The following is a 16,088-nucleotide window of genomic DNA, read 5'->3' as shown; positions in this document are numbered from 1 at the left end:
AATGGCCCATTTTAGGAAAACTATAACCTCAGCTTTGGCCCAATTTCCCATGTCCTTTACATACAAAAAGTACAATATAAATGCTTAAAGTATTGCTTTTCCTCATGTCAGAATCCCACTCAGCTACTCCCTATTGCTTCCAGACTATTCCTGTTAACCAGCCCTACTCCACTGCTGCCAGTGGGCATGCTGGGCTCCTGCTGGACAGTCCCCCATCTCCACACTGTCCCTCCAAACCCCATAGTCATCTCAGGTCTGAGACTTGCCACATGCCATTTCTCACCATATACCAACCTTTCCAGTTACACGTTGTCCTCTCCCCATTGGCCACTCAAGGCTCTCTCATGTCTCCATCCAATCACTGCTTTTGACAACTGAGTAACAGCAGGAACGCATACTCATTGAACAGCATGCTTTTTAAACACCATTGTTTTTTTATTTATCCAGTTCATACGTGTCTGCCTTATTTGGTGATAAGACTGAAAATACTGATGGTCGGGCGGTCCTGCTTGTTTTCTACCTTTCACAGGGTCTACCCAGTGCTAGGCAGACAGCAGTTCCTCAACATGTATTTGCTATATTGAATTATAACTGATGTTCATAATACTAAACTCAGACACTGCAAATTAATAAAATGTCTCTGGGTCAGCAAATGGAATTGAAATTATGGTCAACAGAGTTACAGTTTTAAGTTTGTTTTGCATTCAATTTCTTTAGATGTTGTTTTCCAAGTCTTTTGAATCCAATATTCTATTTTAAAAATGATACTCTAATTTACAGACAAGTGGTGGAAATGTTTTGCAAGCTTCTTCCAAAAAGCTCATTGTGCCAAAGGGAGCCTCTTATTCTGGAAAATTTGTGTACATGGATAATAAAAATAAAGTTCTGAAAACTGTCTAGGAGTTACAAACCTACTCAAGGAAGGATCAATAGGACAGGCTTCCAACGACCCTGGAATGGCCAGCTACCCTCTCTCCATTTCCCAAATATACTCTTAAATTTCTAAAGCATAATCAGAAAGAACCCACGGTAGACTTTACCTCCTGAAACAGTAAATGAAAACAATTCCATTACCATGGGAACCGAAGGAAAATTCTCAACCCTTACCTCACTTAGACCTTCTCTTTCACAAAATGTCTGAGAAAAAAACACACAGGTCATCGTTTCTTCCTTCTTTGTGAAAAGAATAAAGTCTTTTCCAATCCTCATGGATCCACTATATTAAAAATCAAGAACATAACGGTTTACATCTCAAACACTAGAAAGAAGGAACAGGCGAGCATGATATCATGTACTGTACCAGGTTGTTCTTTTCATAGAAATAACTCCACTGTTTCGCTGACTCATCACCAAGAGTGTATAAGTGTGATTTTTCTTTTTCTCAAAGCAGAGCAGAATTTGAACTAATCCAGGCCCACATTCTGGCTTGAGATAAGGTGCTGTCCATGGCTCCAGCAAAGAACAATCATCTGTCCCTGGCAGGTGCTACACAGGTGATCATAGCCTCATGTCCTCACTTTTCTTTGAGGCAGACCAGTAACATAAGCTGTGGACATATATAACACCTACACTAAGATACACTTTGAGAAACAATAAGACATAGAGATGTGATGAAGCTTTAAGCTACAGGGGTGCTACTTCAGCCATCTCTGAAAAAAAGATTCATCATCTATTTAAGAATTAAATTTTAAATTTAAATTTTAATTAAATTTTAAAACATGGTAAAGGTTCAAGTCAGTTATGGGTAGTGGAAATTCTAAAACAAGATAGGACTCTCAAGTTTATATTTGGTTCTAAGATTTCCTTTAACCAAATATTATTCCCAATAATCAAAATCAATAATATATGCATTAAGGAAAACAATTCTCACCTTTTAAGACCATTGCCATACTGCCCAATAAACTTCAAAGTTGATAACCGTTTCTTGGATGTTCCAAAGTAAATGATATCTGAAGCTTCCTCTATAATTGACAAAGACATGTAAGTGGTTAGGACTTATGAGTCATTCACACCGGCCAGAGGTCCAGTTGTCAGGATGTCACACATATATTAGGACAAATCCATACTTCTTGGGTCAGTCCAAAGACAAGGATCCTTGTCAGGCCCCATAATCTCTGACCAGGATCATAACAATATATTGAAGAAGGTCAGACAGACCTAGCCACGTGACCCAGGGGAAGTAGAGCCTTAATTTACTTTTCCCTGGGCTTCCCTGGTAGTGCAGTGGTTAAGAATCTGCCTGCCAATGCAAGGGACATGGGTTCGAGCCCTGGTCTGGGAAGATCCCACATGCCACGGAGCAACTAAGCCCGTGTGCCACAACTACTGAGCACGTGCTCTAGAGCCCGCGAGCCACAACCACTGAGCCCACGTGCCACAACTACTGAAGCCCATGTGCCTAGAGACCATGCTCTGCAACAAGAGAAGCCAGCATAATGAGAAGCCCACGCACCGTAACGAAGGGTAGCCCCCACTTGCCACAACTAGAGAAAGCCCACGCTCAGCAATGAAGACCCAACACAGCCAAAATTTAATTAATTAATTTTTAAAAAATTTTCTTGTCCCGAAAAGGGAACTACTAACACTTATATCACAGATTTGTTGATGAAGATAAACGAAATGAATTAAATGAGATGATGTGTTAAGCTTAAAGACAATACATGCCATTTAATAAATGCTAATAAATTAACGGTGCTATAATTATTTGTACCACTAGTAATTTTCTATGCTTTTGGCACTTATCCAGTCCCATGTGAGACTGAGAATGGCAGAATAGCTTTTGGTCTGCTACTAACTGGGAAGGGCTACTTATTTCAGACTTTGAGAGTTATTCTCCTGATCTCTCCAGGGCATTCTGGAATTCTAGAGAAGAATCCTCTGAACTTCAGAATATACATACCTCCAAGAAACAGGAATGCTCCCAAGGAAATAGGAAAAGATAGAAATGGGGACTCCCAATTGGGCTACCTGAATACATGCTCCAGAATTGCCCTGAGGACCCTGTGTCAGTCTGGGGGCAGACATGCTACAGTTCAGTGGCACGTGGCATGAGGTGTGTAAAGACACTCTGCTTGTCTGAAGCTAACTGGACATTTTATCACATGTTCTTATTAAGGGTTGGCTATTAGACGAGGGTATCCATAATGATAATATTAGCTACTGCTCATTATTTAGTAAGTGCCAGGTACTATATCATATACTTTATTTGCACCAACTACTTAATATTTATAACAAGCCTACAAGGAAGATACTATTATTATTATTATCTACACATTACAGATGAGGAAATTTAAGTTTTAGGAGTTTATGTAACTTTCCCAAGGTCACACTGATAAATGGTACCCACAGAACTAGCACCCAGAGTTGCAGAAGACCAAATCCCATACACAGAAGACCAAATCCCATATCACACACCATACAGACTCCCATGTATGGTGGCCAGAGTTCTGAGCACAGGGACAGAACACTGAATAGGACAGGCATGACCCCTGTCCTCGATAACTTTATGTCATGGTAGGAGAAAGAAGTAGACAAGCAAGATCCTTTCGGAGAGCACTAAGTAAGGGAAATAAAACAAGGGTAATGTTACAGGGAATTAACAAGAATGTAGCCTGCAGAAAGAATGCTCAGGGAAGGCCTCCTTCATAAGGTGTCATCTGAGATGAGATTTAAATGATGAAGGGCCAGCCAGGTGTGGCTGGAGTGCTGTGAGCAAGGAAGTGCGAGGCACGAGAAAAGGTCAAAGAGGTGAACAGAGGCCAAATAATGCAAGAAATTGAAAGTGTTGCTGAGGAATATGAATTTTATTCTAAAGTAATGGAAAACCACTAAGGGTTTTAAGCAGGGGCATCAATATGATCTATTAAAAGAAAAAAATGCACTCAGGATTGCTGTGTGGGGAATGCACTGTTATGGGGCAAGACTGCAAGTGAAAAGAGTTTGGAAATCACCACAGTCATCTTCTAAGGGTCAAGATTGATCGAGCTCAGCTTGGACAACAGATGGATTCTATTTTCAGTCATCAGAAAAACTCTTCCAACTTATCACCTGAGTTCCAATATTAATAAAGAATTGCTCTCAACACTACTGGGCCTTTTAAAAATACAACTGTGTATGTCAACTGAAGTGAGTTTCTTCTGAAGATCTGAATATTTGTCTTGCCTGTGTTTTGATTATTTTGTTTGTGGGCCCATATAAAGGAGTTGCTTCTTTTTTTAAGGAATTGCTTTAGAATATGTCACACATAGTCTTTTACCATTCAGACCAAGGGGGTCTTTGGAGACTCAAAAGAAGACAATTGCTTTATTTTTTATTCTTAGCTTCTATCAGCACCGATGATCATTCTTTCCTCTGGTGTGGGACTGACCAGAACACTACCATATTATTTGAACTCCCTCACTGTTTGTTAAATCTGGTGGTCAAAAAGCCTAGCTTGAGGGACATACACAAGTGTTATAAGAATTCAGGGATAAGGTATCCCAATTCATGCAAATCCTTTATCTGAAGGAATAACATCTCAATTCCACAGCAAACAATATTATGTACCTACTCCGTGCTGCCTTTTGCTAGCCTTGAAGATACGAAGATAATCATGCAATGCACTGTAGATGTTTTCACTATGATGAGAACATTCAAGAAGCAACTAAACCTTTGCATGTGCAGGGAAAAAACACAAACTGCTAAAAACAAGGAGAGGTGACCTCTACCTCAAGGTTAAACAAAAAATTTAAAATAGCCTAAAGACACTAGAAACTGCCTTGGGTCTCTTGCAAGCAGTACCTGAAGGGTGTGCTAAAGACAATCTCACAGTCTGTGTTTGTTTTCCATTCATTCCCAGATGCTGTTCCTTACAAGAAATCTGTGCCCTGTGCCTGTCATTTTTCTGGCAATATTGATTTACATTCACTTTTGGTCTTCCTTTAGATGGTTACAATGAATTTACTCTGTCAGCTGGAATATTTAAACCTAAAAAGCTCAACAATATGTTAAGTCTGGGGTTTATTTTCCCTAATAGCTCCATACCTGTTTTTATATATATAGCTCAATTTATTTTTATTTATTTTCTAGGTTTTCAGGCTGTTTGTTCTAACAGCCAGGTAGGAATCTAGATAATTAACTTACCAGGGCTCATACCACATCCATCATCCAGGAAGCACAACATGAATCCACCCTGCAGTTCTTCATTATCCACTGTAAGAGAAAGCAGTTATTACTAATAAATAGTGGGCTTAATTTGTTCATCAGAGAGTCATGCTGCTCACATAATTATTTGTCCTCCTCAAATGCAGCCACTGAGTGACAGAGTTATGGCACAAGGATAAAGCTCAGAAAGGCATCTTGGCTACAGTTTCATGAGAAACTGCAGAGGGAAAACAATCATGCAACAAAAAGGCTTCAAATTAACATAAAACATGTACATATTAATAAATTATGTATACAGCATGACATGCCCTGTTCTGGAATCTGACTGGTCCTTTAAACTTCAGGTATTTTCTCCCTGGGGGAGGGAATAAAGGTAGCCAGTGATGTGGCCCCAGGATCCCTGTAACAAATTGATCAATCGTAATGCCCTTCCACCAAAGCACTAATTCTAAAGTCAATCCAGGTCATTCTTATTAAATTCATCAGGCTCTCTTCCAAGTAGCTAATTCCCATAAGAGCCATTCGTGCACGCTTCTTAGTGGCAGCAAATATTTGCCTCTTGAAAATGTATTTGATTTTTGAAAATAGCTAAGTTATTTGGAGTCAATTTTGATGATTAAGAGATATTAAATTACACAATATAATCTCCTGTTTAAAAAATTCTGAAGGTGTAACTAAAAGTAATGAGAGTAATGTTAATGCACAGTTTGTAATCTGGCTCTTGAAGTAATTTCAACATTTGGATACGTGAATTCTAGCACATCTCTCTCTTTGTTTGGTTAACATAACAACTTTATTGAGAAATAGCTTACACACAAAAAAGCTACACGTTTAAAGTGTACAATGTGACACATTTTGACATATGTAAATACCTGGGGAACCATCACCACAATCAGGATAGTGGACATGACCATCACCCCAGGTGTTTCCTGGTGCCCCTTGTAGTCTCTGCCTTCTGCCCCTCCCAGGCCCTGTTACCCCCGACCCCATGCCCAGGCAGCCATGGGTTTACTAACTCCAACCTTACAGATTCATTTCTAGCACATCAGTTAAGTCAACTCTGGGTTCAACGGTCACCTCTAATCTACATTTTTAAATGTTTAAAATAATCTATAAATACATATCTAAAAATCATACCCAAGTTTTCTGGGTTCATAATTTTATGCTCACATGTCCACTTGTAATCCCCCCTCCTCTCTCTAATTCACCTCCTGTTTACAAACCCTTTGAAACTTCCCTACCATCTCATTTCCCCAGTTCTTCTCCCTACCTGGTCCTCTGGTCTGCTTACCTCAACTTCTGTGTCAGAATATTCCTCCCCGCTTTAGGTATTTGCTCTGTTCAGCCGTCCCCTGACTAAGGCTGACACTTCTCCACTGTTCAACTGTTGTTGAGTTCTCTGCACAATGCGATAGTTCTCAACCTTGAATGGCTGCACATTTGAATCACCGGGATATATTCTAAATTAATTGGTCTTGGATGCAGTTTAGGAATAAAAACTCCTCCCTATTATCCCAAGGTTTATCAGAACTGGGAACCACCTAACACAAGCCTCAGCCTGTGAAGTTGCAACAGTTGATTTTGCAGCTCTTGGTATACAGTTCTCACATAAGAAAGCAGGGCATTTCTTTGGTGAATAGGTGGGAAAGCCTCAAAATTCCCAAGAGTCTTAATAGAGTGCTTAATTTTTCTATAAATTCCCATGAAGGCCTGCAGACAACCACGGCCTCAAAATTTAACATTCCCCAAGTACCGACTCAGAGGCTTGGCCTTGTTTGTTTCAATTCCTTAAAACTATGTATTTCAGATCGATTTCTACTAACCATTAAGCATGCATGTCTGAATCAAACCACAGCACCTTCTCCCCAAGCAGACTGCCTCCTCCTTCCGGTGTGTCCTGCTCAGTAAATGGCATCTCTCTGCCATTAGGCTTCAGCTGCCCAAGTCAAAGCCTCAAGATCAAGTTTTCCACCTCCTCGCCCCATGTAGACATGTCTTCTCCATTCCACCTCCTCACGTCTCTCAAATCTGACCACTTTCTCCATCCCCATGACACTGCCTTAGTTCAGGAAACCACCCCTCTCTTCTGGATTCCAGTAGCAGCTCCCCCACTTCTTGCTCCCACAAATCAGAGCATGCTGAGAGTCTGCAGCCAGTCATGCAGTTCACTCCTCTCCTGCTTATAACCCTTGCATGCCTTCCCACTGCCCACAGGGTGCAACCCAACCAGTTAGCAAATCTAGCTTGCCTTTCATCACCTGACCCTCCAACCTCTCTGTGGTGGTTAATTTTATGTGTCAACTTGGCTAAGCTGTGGTGTCCAATTGTTTGGTCAACTCGATGTTGCTATGAAAGTACTTGTGGATACAATTAACATTTATAATCAGCTAACTGTAAGTAAAGCAGATACCCTCTATAATGTGGTCAGCCTCATCCAATCAGTTGCAGGCCGTAAAGGCAAAGATTGAGGTTTCCCAAAGAAACAGCAATTTTCTGCCTCAAGACTGCAACACAGAAACCCTGCTTGAGTTTCCAGGCTGCTGGCCTGCCTGAAGATTTAGAACTCAAGACTGCAACGTCAACTCTGACCTGGATTTCCAACCTGCCAGCTGCCCTACAGATTCCACACCTGCCAGCCCGCACAATCATGGGAGCCAGCTTCTTAAAATAATCCCCTTCTTTCTCTTCCTCCCTCTCTACTATATGTATATCCATAGATAGAATGAGAGAGACTGACAGAGAGAGAGAGAGAAAGGGGGAGAGAGAGAGAGAGAGGAAGGGGCAGGAGAGATATCTATTTATCTACTATTGGTTCTGTTTCTCTGAAGAACCCCTCCAAGCTCATCTCTTGTCATCCCCTCCCCTGCCCATACTGCACTCTTCCACTTCCACACAAATAATCACCTCGGACTAATCCTGAACATCTCAAACATTTCTTCAACACCATCAGGGTGTCCTATGTTCTCTCCAGATTCAAGCGACTATACATTCTTCTACTTCGTCCTTTCCATCCTTGATTCTCCAGGTTAAGGCCTATTTTCCCTTTAGGTCTCTAGTTCATACGTGATTTCTTCTAGGAAGCCTTCCTAATACTTCCACATCATCAGGTGCCCATAATGAATGTTTTCTTTCTAATCTGTGTTTCCCACTTTTCAAAGTATATTCAAATACCTGTTCATGCATCTATTTCTCTTTCAGACTAGTGGTTCTTCCACTTTTTGGGACTCAGTTGCCTCAGAGATATGAAGAAAGCTCAACGGCCTTCTACCCATAAAAGTGAAGTGCACACAATATTTTCCACATATCCCTTTACTAGGATGCCAATTCCTTAAAAGCAGGCACTGTGTGTACTCAGCACTTGGCCCAGTGCCTGCCACTTGGTAAGCACTAAAAAAATGTACTGAATGCATATCCATGTTTACTAGAATAATACACACAGAAAGATAAAACATCCATGGCTAAACATATTCAGTTTGAATTTTAAAGCCCTCAAGTTACTTGAAGAAAACTTAAGACTGGAAAGTAATTCACACGCCTCAGTAAATAATTTAAAAACTAGTCCAATGCTTAGATTAATTATGTACCCCCATACCAGTCCTGGTTATTGGTGCATAAGCCCTGGCCCTAGTTTATTTTTTTTATTTTCTGAAGAAAAATCAGTTTGCTAGGTTGATAGCCATGTTGTGGTTTGCTGCAATAAAAAGTTGATAGCCATATTGTGGTTTGCTGCAATAACACATATTACCTAAATAAAGAAAGAAGTGCCCCTTTCAAATCAAATTGCAAAGATTCTTTTTTATTTTTTGTGACAATGCCAAGTGCTAAAGAAAGTGGGGTGAAGTGAATACTGCCATGCCCTGATGTCTTGCACAAACCCAAAAGAACATAATGTGTGAATTCTGATCACAGTTGTTGTACTTTCTGTGATTCCAGATAATTCTTCTCAACCCTTCAACCCTTCAATAAAAGATTCAGCTCGAATCTTTTCTCCTTCCTCCACTGCTAGGACCACTGCCTTCGTTCAAATCCTCATAAAATCTTGTGTAGATCATCCATAGCCCCACTTCCCTGCTATCGTTCTTTCACACTTATACAGACCATCTATAAACCATCCTGTATGCTCGTGCTAGAGTATCTTTCTTTAAAAAGAAAAGAGTACACTTCTATTGAATAATTTGCCAACTGACATTGCTCAAAACTCTTTAATGGTTCACTGGCTACAGAAAAACAAACAAACAAAAAATCTTAGTATGGTATTCAAGGTGCTCATCCATTTGGCTCTAACACTTAGCTCTAGTCAACCAAGCCGCATCATTGTCTCCTGGATGCTTTTTCTCCAAATATATACATGGCTCACTGCCTCATGTCATTTAGGTCTTTGCTGGTATATCACCTATTTAGAGCAACTTTCCATGAGCACCACGTGAAAAATAGTACATCTTTCCCATTCCTCTCTGTTCTCTTAGCCCACTATGTTTTGTTTTGTTTTGTTTCTTTTTAGCACTTATCATGACCTGGTATATTATTTATTTGTTCACTTCTTTATTGTCTATCTTTCATCATTAGAATGCATGTTCCATGAGAGCACAGGCTTAATCAAACACTTTACTCATTGCTCTATCCCCAGCACCTAGGAAAACTGCTTGGCTCATTCATAATAGATACCCAGTAACTTGTTATTGAATAAATGAATGAGTCTCTGAATTAGTCTACCTCCATTCTTTTTTTCACAATAATTCCTCAGACAGGACTATTCTTTTCTTCCTACACTACCTGACAAAAATCACATCCATATTTCAAGCCCTGGCTCTTTAATATGGGGTGTTCTTTCTCTGTGTTCCCACCATGCTTTGAGTCTCTCCTAGGCAAGAGATGCTTATTCTCTTTTACTCTTATATAATTGAATATATATATGGAAAGACCACCCTTTCTCCACTACTGGCATTTCCTTCTATGCAGAATGGAGTTCAATCAGCAGTAGTAAAGGGGCCCTTCTCTGTACCTTGACCATTTTTTCCCTGAAGCAGTGAGCTCACTCATCTGACTAGTAATTTGGGGAAAAGTAACTTAAGAAGGTTCTGCTCAGATCTCTCCTGTTCCCTCTGAGAGCGAGCTGCCTGCAGAGAGCGTGACTCCACTAGGTGGGCGAGTGCCTGATGCTCTCCCACACTAAGCTCCACACTCCAACCTAGCATTTATCAGCAATGAAGACTGACTCTCTTATTTGATTTCTCAAACTTCTCAGAACCTGGGAGTAGAAAGGGAAGAAGAGTGTCATTTATTAAGTTTCTTCATATCTCTCAAGATGCCCATGTCTCTCTTCCTCGTGAACCAGAAGCACCCACCTAGCACAAAATCTTAAAACATTTAGAAAACTGAATTGAACTGAGTTGCTTTTTAAATAATGATAAGACTTTAAATCATGGACCACATTCTCTGGCCTGTGACCAACAGCCAATATTTACAGGAGAGCTGATAGAATCTGGGTTGGGGATCAGTTTCCACACCATAGGCGTTTCTCCAGGTAGTGTTAACTACAGGACTGGATCACAAAACCTAACTTCCTCTGCATCATATTCAGTGAAATGAACTAATAAGTGCAATAAATACTTGGTGACTGGAAATTAAGTCAGTAAAGAAAACATGCTTGGTTTGAATTTCATAGCCTTCAAACATTCATACTGCACATTCACTTACACACTTTAAAACTGTGATATGTTGGGAATGATGTATACTTAATTATGAATAACCATTAAGTTAATACGCATTTTAAAATAAAACTGTTTTCTCGTGGCAGACAAACTGACTGCTCCAAATCACTCTGACGCTTTCACAAAACCCTGGTAGATCTAATTTTGTAAATGAGTCCTCTAACAAGTGAACAATTTCACTCAAAGAGTATATTGTTCTCAACCTGGCTCCCCATGGGGTCACTGAACTCACAAAGCACTTAGATTACATTAAAAATCTATAGAATGTGGTTTGATTTTCATGAAACAAAAGAAAATCAAAATAACTACAGGCTTTTCCATTAGAAGAAAAAAGGAGAAAGCAAATCTGCTCACCTGAAAACACATCAAGTCTTGCAGCCCCTGCATCTCTGAAAACAATATAAAAATATTGCTTCAGTATGAAATTGTAGTTTTTAAAAATTACATTAATCTGAATTGCTCATGTGACATATGATCTACTGTCAGATAGCAAACAATGGAGAAATCTGCTTAAATTGCTTTAAAAACACTTACTAAAATGTTTCGCCCTGCATTTGTAGACTAAGACCTATGATCACTCGTTATTTGAGAATATGACAAAGCCTGAAACTCAGAAATTTAAAAGAAGAGATGGAATTTAGTGGTAGTTACACAAGAAGCTCAAGAAAATGGATACTGTGAACATTAAAAACAATGGTTGGAGAATAATCCAGAAGTCACAGGAAGACTTTCATGATATGTTTTTAGTACAAAAAGAAGAAAATTACTAAGTACTGTGTACCATATAATCGCATTTTTAAAGAACATATATGATATTCCTGTGCATATCTGTAAGGAAAGAAATCAAACATTAACAGTGGTTTTCTCTAGGTCAGAGGTTAACAATCTATGGTCTATGGGCCCACCAACTGTTTTTGTGAATAAAGTTACGGGAACACGACCATGACCGTTTATTTACATATTGTCATTTACCTATTGCCTATAGTCTGCCTTCACACTACAATAGTAGAGTTGGGTAGTTTCAACAGAGAACACATGGCCTACAAAGGTGAAAATATTCAATATTTGGTCTTGCACAGCGAAGTATGCTGGACACCCCCCACACACACAAATGATGAGGTTACTGGTGCCTTTTCTTTTTTTCTTATTTTCTTAGTTTTCTACAATTCACAGATATTATTTATGTATTTTCTTAAATTACTTTTTAAAGTAGAAACTTTAAAAGGAAAGGAGAAAGAGCCAGAAGATCCTGGTTTCCACGTGAAGGCTGTGAGAGAAAGGAGGACAATGAGGGCTTAGCTGACAAGGAAGTGGGTACGTTGAGGGAAGGAAGAGTCTAGAAGGAAGCTCAGAATAATAACAACCAGTGGGACTCTGATGGGAAAATCTGAGTGTCTCCCAAACTTTCCATCAGTCCTGACCCAAAACTACCCCAGATAAATTGGAGTAGGTACAATGTACCTGTTCTACAAAGTTGGCCCCTTAGCTCCTTCCTCTAGCCAACTGCTGCTTCTAAGTGCCTCCTCTAAAGAAATTCTGGGGTTACCACTGTCATTTCTTGGGCATTATCCATGTGACAAATAAATATTAAACCTTCCTTTCTAATCCTTACCACGGACCCATGACACAAAGGTATCATTATCTCCATTGTATAATTACATGTTATACAAAGTACCATGTATACAATAATTGCTCAATAAACGCCACTGTACTGAATGGTTTTTTTCATAGAAGCAGTTTCTTCATAGAAAAATTCCACGGGATGAGACAAAGAACAGTCATTCATATTAATGACTTTACAGCATATTAAGACATTTCATAATAAGCTTTGTACTTGAGCCCAGGTACTTTCTCTCTGAACATGTGTTGTATCAGGAAGAGTCCCCTAACAATTCCTTCCTATCCCGTCACATTTTTTCCTCCTCTTTCCACAACATTCTTTTAATACCTTCCAGTTCTAATTTTGACAACTCCAGTAAATCATCAAAATCTTGAATACAATGATATAAAATAACGTCTTAGAGTAACACAGGGACTTTATGAAGACCTCTGTAAGACCAAGCAAGCATCTCGCGTAAGTCTGTTAAATAGCTTCATTTGCTGTCAATTACTAGCATCTAAGCAGCGGTGACAAACTTCAGTGTCCCCTGAAGACAGAGGAGCTGAAGAGTTCAGGCTGACCATAGGGAACACTGGGAATGGCAAAGCTGAAAACACAGGCTGGTCCCAAGAGTGCACCTGCTACACACCTGATCCCATTGAGGAAGGCAGCCTCAAGGTTGGTACGTCTAATCTTTAAAAAAACACAAAAAAAGCTTGGGATCCAGATTCTTTTATGTGGCACCTCATGTTTCTCAAACTTTACAAACAATTCCTTCTTTTCTTTTTTATAAATATTGTGCAAACTTTCAGTATGAGTCAAATAAACATGAGACAGGCTGGACTTGTTCGGGGGCTGCCAGTTTACAAATGCTGCTTGAAGAATTGCTTGATTGATCACATTTCCCTCACTCCCCTGAGGCTGCAGTCAATCTTTCTTTGCTAATCACCCTCTCTACTCCATAAACCGTTCCCACTGTTCTATTTCTTCTACATTCTGATTTTACTTGCCCTCCTTTGTTGAAATGAATGAGTGAAACAACTTTATAGGAAAAAAGACAGTAGGCAAAAGAGACAGATGTGTTCTTTCACAGTTACAGATGTCAAGTTGCTGGAAATGGACACTGAGTAGGACAGAGGACTAATGGATACAGGAGGAGCCTTGCTTCAAAACTTTGGGCAGAAGCAAACAGTAGAAACCCTGAATTCCTGCAGAGACTAACCATGAACATTCATGTGTAGTAGCCCCATCTCTGTTAGCTCCACCTAAGTTGCATTCACAGCTCTTCTGACCAAGCATATTTCTTTTTCTCCTCTTCCCTCCCTTTTTGTGATGACTGTGATTCCATTAGTCCTGTGGAGTTTCATATAAAGAGGAGCTAGGGACTTTTTACTTAGCATTGAGCACGGCTGTGCAGGAAGTTCTAGATGGCTGGTTAAATGACTACACCCTGTGGTGACACTCAGTCACCTCCCTTCAAAGGCCAGAAACAAGGGGAAAATGCAAAACGCTGTAATACAGTCATCAATCAGTGGCAGGGAATTTAGATCTCCCCACTGAGATCCCTTATCTAACAACCGCATACTACTCCCTGGCTGGACTTTGCTTTCTGCAGAAAAGGTGACAAAATCTTCCGTTACAGGCAAATACAAATATAAAACAATCAAATGCCATATTCAGTGAGCTGAAAAACTGACTCCTTCACAAACACACTATTGAGCAGGTCTTAAATTGTTAAAGAGATTTCCTTAGACATCAATACCTTTGTCAGAGACAGTAAAATGGGGCAAGGGAGTTCTGTAGCCAGACAGCCTGAATTTGAATTCTAGCTCTACCAAATATTAACTGTATCTCCTTGAATAGGTCATCTAACCTCTCTGTGCGTCAATTTCTACATCTGGGGAATTCAAATAATGATTCCCAGGTCAAAGTGTTGTTGTCAAGAATAATGAGTTAATACCTGTACATGAAGAGCTTAGAACAGGATCTGATACACAGCAGGGAATCAACAACACTTAGCTCTTTTCTCCTTAACTATGCAATTCACTTTGATGCAGACTTCAGTAAATGCTCAAACCCAAATCTAAATTCTCAATACATAGTATACATTGATACATAACTCAAATAAAATCCAAATGAATATCTGCTATTACATGGTTATAAACACAAAAACAGATGTCCAGATGAATGGATAAAGAAGACGTGGCACATATATACAATGGAATATTACTCAGCCATAAAAAGAAATGTAATTGAGTTATTTGTAGTGAGATGGATGGACCCACAGCCTGTCATACAGAGTGAAGTAAGTCAGAAAGAGAAAAACAAATACCGTATGTTAACACATATATATGGAATCTAAGGAAAAAAAAAAAAGTCATGAAGAACCTAGGGGCAAGGCAGGAATAAAGACACAGACCTACTAGAGAATGGACTCGAGGACATGGGGAGGGGGAAGGGTAAGCTGTGACAAAGCGAGAGAGAGGCATGGACATATATACACTACCAAACGCAAAATAGCTAGCTAGTGGGAAGCAGCCACATAGCACAGGGAGATCAGCTCAGTGCTATCCCCACCCTAGAGGGGTGGGATAGGGAGGGTGGGAGGGAGGGAGACGCAGGAGGGAAGAGATATGGGAACATATGTATATGTATAACTGATTCACTTTGTTATAAAGCAGAAACTAACACACCATTGTAAAGCAATTATACTCCAATAAAGATGTAAAAAAAAAAAACCAGATGTCCAATTTACCTGCACTTCAAGTATGATCATAAATACAAACTGAATAAAGATGATTAATTCCTCCTTTCATCTGTTCTTTTTCCTATAATACCTTGATTTTATAGGAAATCAAGTCACAAAGCATTCCAAGTGGGGAAATGACAACGTATTTTCATCTCTTAATATGACTAGACTTTATTAATGTCATAAAATTCCTTTGTCCCTTTGAATAACCTTTGTTTACACATAATCCTTACCTTGCGTTGTCCAGCAATTCAGCCAGTGCTCCAAAAAGGAAACTGTGAGTGGTGCTGATGAAGAAACAGAGGGAAAACCAAAGTTAAACCAACTCTGTAATCAATGTAAAAGGTTCAAGACACATTCAATGTTCTCCAGTTCTAGACAGATAATCAATTACAGAGTTATTCTAGAAACTACTTTCTCAGCATGGTCAAGATTCTGAAGTACATGACAAAGCCAGGGCTAAGAACACTACTGCCAAAATATCCTGTCTACTCCTAATAAAACAAAGACTTCAAGGACCTGACTGTACTTAAAGCAAATTTTGACATTTTTAAATTGCTTGATAAGCATTTACTCAAGTTTTTTTAGAGAATGTTTCATTAAAGCTGTATTAAGGCCAAATTACTTCTGAAAAACCTTGATCAAAATCCAGGCTCACTGAAAGACCTTAAGACTCCCTCTGCAGACACAGGCACTGGCAGGGGACCCTGTTTGCACCACTAACCTACACTTTTCTGTGCAATCTTTTCACCTTGGACAACCCTGATCCTTAAATAATCTCACAGATTACCAGTGGTCACTCTCCCCTGTATCCCTCTTGCCAAGTCCTGGTTAATAGAACACACTAGAGAGCCATCCTTATTTATACTTTGAAGGCTGAATGTTC

At 39.6% G+C, this 16,088-nt stretch overlaps 1 protein-coding gene across 1 annotated transcript in view; it reads right to left on the bottom strand.

The window, feature by feature from the left end:
• Positions 1-11,797, bottom strand: part of MORC1 (MORC family CW-type zinc finger 1) — a 178,708-nt gene extending 166,911 nt beyond the window's left edge. The window contains 5 exon segments of the mRNA XM_007450543.1: positions 1,108-1,216; positions 1,871-1,961; positions 5,122-5,190; positions 11,208-11,242; positions 11,784-11,797. Coding sequence (XP_007450605.1) covers positions 1,108-1,216; positions 1,871-1,961; positions 5,122-5,190; positions 11,208-11,242; positions 11,784-11,797 — 318 coding nt within the window.
• Between the last annotated feature and the right edge of the window lie 4,291 nt (positions 11,798-16,088).

This window comes from Lipotes vexillifer, unplaced genomic scaffold (assembly GCF_000442215.2).
Source record: "Lipotes vexillifer unplaced genomic scaffold, Lipotes_vexillifer_v1.1 scaffold946, whole genome shotgun sequence".
In the NCBI taxonomy this organism is placed as follows: domain Eukaryota; kingdom Metazoa; phylum Chordata; class Mammalia; order Artiodactyla; family Lipotidae; genus Lipotes; species Lipotes vexillifer.
This window is presented reverse-complemented; position numbering and strand designations above follow the sequence as displayed.